General features: G+C 32.2%; 1 protein-coding gene across 1 annotated transcript in view; it reads right to left on the bottom strand.

Annotated features, from left to right (window-relative positions):
- LOC110026667 (uncharacterized protein At2g02148-like) overlaps positions 1–3,266 on the bottom strand; it is a 9,782-nt gene extending 6,516 nt beyond the window's left edge. Inside the window, exons 1-2 of the mRNA XM_020727706.1 lie at positions 3,255–3,266; positions 2,486–2,628 (exon numbers count right to left, since the gene is read on the bottom strand). Coding sequence (XP_020583365.1) covers positions 2,486–2,628; positions 3,255–3,266 — 155 coding nt within the window. The remainder of the gene's footprint in view (positions 1–2,485; positions 2,629–3,254) is intronic.
- Between the last annotated feature and the right edge of the window lie 894 nt (positions 3,267–4,160).

Raw genomic sequence — 4,160 nt, 5'->3', positions numbered from 1 at the left:
CGCGGGAGAGGGATCGGGGAGGTCTCGCGGATCCGGAGGGGGGTGCAAGCGGTTTGGAAGGGTGAGGGTGCCGGCGACGGGCTTCGCCGGCGTGGAGATGGCCGGCGGCCTCCTGCGCCGGCGAGGAGAAGTCGGCGACGACAAGCTAGGGCACGGGCGGTTTTCGCGAACGGGAGAGGGGTCGGCTGTGAGGAGATGCGGAGAAGAGGGAAAAAAAAAATTTTTAAATTTTTTTTTTTTTTAACCGTTTCTTTATTTTTTGGTTTTTTTTTTTTTTTTTTTTTTTTTTTTTTTTTAAAAGAGAGGAGAGAGGAGAGAGTTACGGGGCTTTTTTAAGAAAGAAGGAAAATCTTTTTTTTTAATATTAATACTAATAATAATAATAATAATATTATTATTATTATTATTTCTCTGCATCTTTTCGTCGAATACGTCATTGCAGTGAAATGAACCTCTCCCATTGGTAAATTTGACGTTCCGGACGCAATCGCATAGTCCGTTTCGTTATTCGGGGTCGTTCGGACCTTTTTTTCAGCAATTTGGGTAAAAATAATAATTTGCGCATTTTTTTACCCGTATTCGAAGCGTTAACGACATAGATGCCCTCCTTAGATAATATCGATGTCTCAGACACATGACATTAAAAAATGATGCAAACAACTACATCACCGTCGCACATTACCTCATATTTACTTAAAAGGAAAGAAGATAAAGACATATAACATAGCTCTCATGCCATGTTTTAAATCATAAAAAAGCTGCATTTTTATTTGGTTGAATTGAATGAAATATAAAATGATGCCTGTAAATAAGCAAAAAGGAGATAACAATGAAAAGGATATATATGATAAAACTTAAAAATATTCTCATAAAACTATTCTCAATAATTAGGATATATTACCACTGCAAATTTCTACTACAAATATCACATTCATAGACTAATAATTATGTGACAGTGAAAATTTATAGGAAAATTTACATACATGCCACATAAATCTTTTTTATTTACATACCTAACACCTAAACATTGATATTTAGATTAATTTCACTTGATCAATGCATCAAAAGGTGTATTTGAGTTTTAAATACTTAAAAATAAGGGTGTTTTTTTATATATATAAAAAGATTAGAGTGTTAGAAATGCAATAAATCAAAATTTAGGTTTTAGCTATGTAAATCCATAAAAATTGTGTGGTATATTTCTTAGGGTGCGTTTGGGGCGATGGTAGGTACCGGTGGTGTGCCGAGCCGCATGCAATTTATTTTGTTGGGCAAAACCATGTTTTACTTGTTTTTTCAAACAAATTTCGTTGAAAATTGCGTTTTACGACCTGTCCTGGCTAAATGTGACGGCTGCTAGAAAGTTGTGCCAAACATATCTGTTTAAAGAAGCAGTTGTGAAACAGCTGCAGAAGAAGCCATTGTTCAAAAAGTTGCGGGGTCTTTTAAATTTTTCTTTCTTTTTGAAAAAACCATACATCACCTTTCTGGCACCAACTTCTGGTAGCCAAGTATGATGTGGAAACTTAGTTTTTAGCTGCAGTTTTTTGGATAATACAATTAAAACACATATTTGCCAAACAGAAAAAAATTATGATGTGCCACCGCACCATTGCCCTAAACATAGGGCTGTAAACGAGCAGAGCCTGAGCGAGCTCAGGGTCAGCTTGTGTTTGGTTCGTGTTCGAAATCGGCTCGTGAACAGTGTATTCGTGTTCGACTCGAATAATATTTTATTGCTCATGTTCGGCTCTTGTTCGGCTCAAAATTGGCTCATTAGAATATATACTTATTAAAATAATATTTAATTTTTTTATATAAAATAAGAATTTTATGTAAATTTTTTTAAGAGCAAAATTTAGACAAAAACCCAAGATATTTATTAACTAAATTTTTTTTGAAATTTATAATATTTAATTCAATGAATATTTATTATGTATGTATCTATTTTTGAACCAATTCAAGCCGAACACGAGCGAAAGTACTGTTGTTCGTGTTCGGCACATTTGGCTTAACGAACGAGCCGAACACAAGCTGCTTAAAAAGTCGAACACAAGTTATCTACGAACAACGAGCCAAATTGACATCTCTACCGAAACACACCCTAAATCCCCCATAACTTTAATATCCTCACTAAAATAAAGTTTGTGACATTACCTATTGTATTTTTATTGTCATATGGACTTAAGTTTGGGGCAAGGGCCCGTCGTTTGAATGTATTGATCTAGAAATTTGTAGGGCATGAACACTTCTTATCTAAGTTTTAAGCTAATAATGCACAATATACTTCAACATTTTTCTGTGATCCTTCGTTTTATAATATATATAATTAAAATGCAAATATTAGATAAATGATGCAAATTATGTAATTTTTAAACGCAAAAATTTCTAAATAAGGTTTATCAACTAACCAAATAACAGAAGCCTTTATGATATTATATCTCTCAAAGTTAGAATCCTCATATTGAGGGTTTGTTTGCAATACCTATAACTTCTTGAATAAATATTTGTGAAGCTGCTGTCAGGAGAAGCTGCTGTGAAGCTGTTATCATGAGATGCTGCTGTGAAGTTGCTGCTAGGAGAAACAGTTGCAGTTTGTTTGGATATTCCAGTTGTGAAATTGTTGTGCTACAGTGGTTACTGAATAAAAGATTATTTTGCCCATGCAGAATGTATTTGTTAGAGCATATTAGCAGAACTAGTTTAAATTGAACACCAGAAATAAATCTTCAAAATATTACAAAAAATTCAAAGTCTAAAATGTTACATTATAAATCGTACATCACTTGACATTTATGAATTACATAAAAATTGAAAATAAAATAAGAACAAGTAAAGTCATTATAATAGTAGTCTTCATATCGAAAGAATCAAACCTATGGGAGAATTTCTTTCTCAAAGCCACTCTCCATGTATTGTCGTTTTCTGAAGTAGATTTCACACAACCCATCTAAAAAAATCATAGGCATAGAATATCATTTGTCTTTTACAATTATAAAATATTCTCCCAAAACTAGCTTCTCATCTAGACCTATATACAAAGCATTGTAAATAGTAATGGTAATGCACAATTCTTGTGACACTAGAATTTCTTAAACTCATAGTTTCTAATAATACATATTTTAAGCTCAGAGCAATTAGAAAAAAACAAAAACATAAGACGTAAAGCAACTATAATATTATTCTTAAATAATAATCTAGGCCCAGAGCCAATAAACATGCTATTAATAATAAAAAACTCTACCCACGATTACCCAGTTGGCCATCTGAGCGGGAGCCATCAAAGCATGTTCATAGTTCAATAAAATAAAAGCAAGAAAATTTTTATTAATTAAATATGTATTGCAACAACTAAAATAGTTTTACTCTACTCAATAAAAGAAAAAAAAAACCAAAAGACATCCCAAAAGCCACTCAACATATTCCATCAACAAATCAGATTACCGAAACATTGCAATATGGATTGTTTGAATGGATGTTTGAACAGGCTTTCAAAGCGTAAGAACACAAATAAAACATATAGAGTATAAGTTACATAAACAAAAAAAAAACTAATTGTTCGAATAAATGTTCAACATATTACAAAAAAATTTAAGCATAAATAAAAAATATAGAGTTCACATGGACTGATTGTTTAAGAAAGAACAGAGGTAATGAATTCTATGCTACAGCATCATCACGATAAAAACCTCCCTCTTCATTGGGTCTTCAGCATCATTCCATTGTTTCTTAGTTTTTTTTAGTTGTTCTCATTTGCTATTCAGTTGAGTTTTATCATACAATAAACTTATTTTTTCATAGGCATTTTTTATGTTTTTCCAACTCTCTTTATTAAAATGTGTCGTTAGTCTGTTGTCTAATTCAGTCTCTTTTAAGCACGAAATGATAGAAAATAATCTTCACCTCCTTCTTCCAAATGATCGATATACCACCTGCTTTTAATTTTCTCATATGTTGTGCTAAGAATATAAAAAAGTTGGAAAAATTAACAAATTAAGCTTAAAAGCAAGAACTAGTAAAAAAATTTATATAAATTTAAATAAGACAAGCATCCAAAGTATGGCTCGGTGAGATCCTTTTGTTAAAGATTGTCCCCTTCAGGACCGACAACTACATTTGATTATTATATATGTATAGAAACATGAGTTATAAGACCATAT

Source organism: Phalaenopsis equestris, unplaced genomic scaffold (assembly GCF_001263595.1).
Source record: "Phalaenopsis equestris unplaced genomic scaffold, ASM126359v1 Scaffold000392, whole genome shotgun sequence".
Lineage (NCBI taxonomy): Eukaryota > Viridiplantae > Streptophyta > Magnoliopsida > Asparagales > Orchidaceae > Phalaenopsis > Phalaenopsis equestris.
The sequence above is the reverse complement of the archived record's forward strand: the minus strand, read 5'-3'. Positions and strand labels throughout refer to the sequence as shown.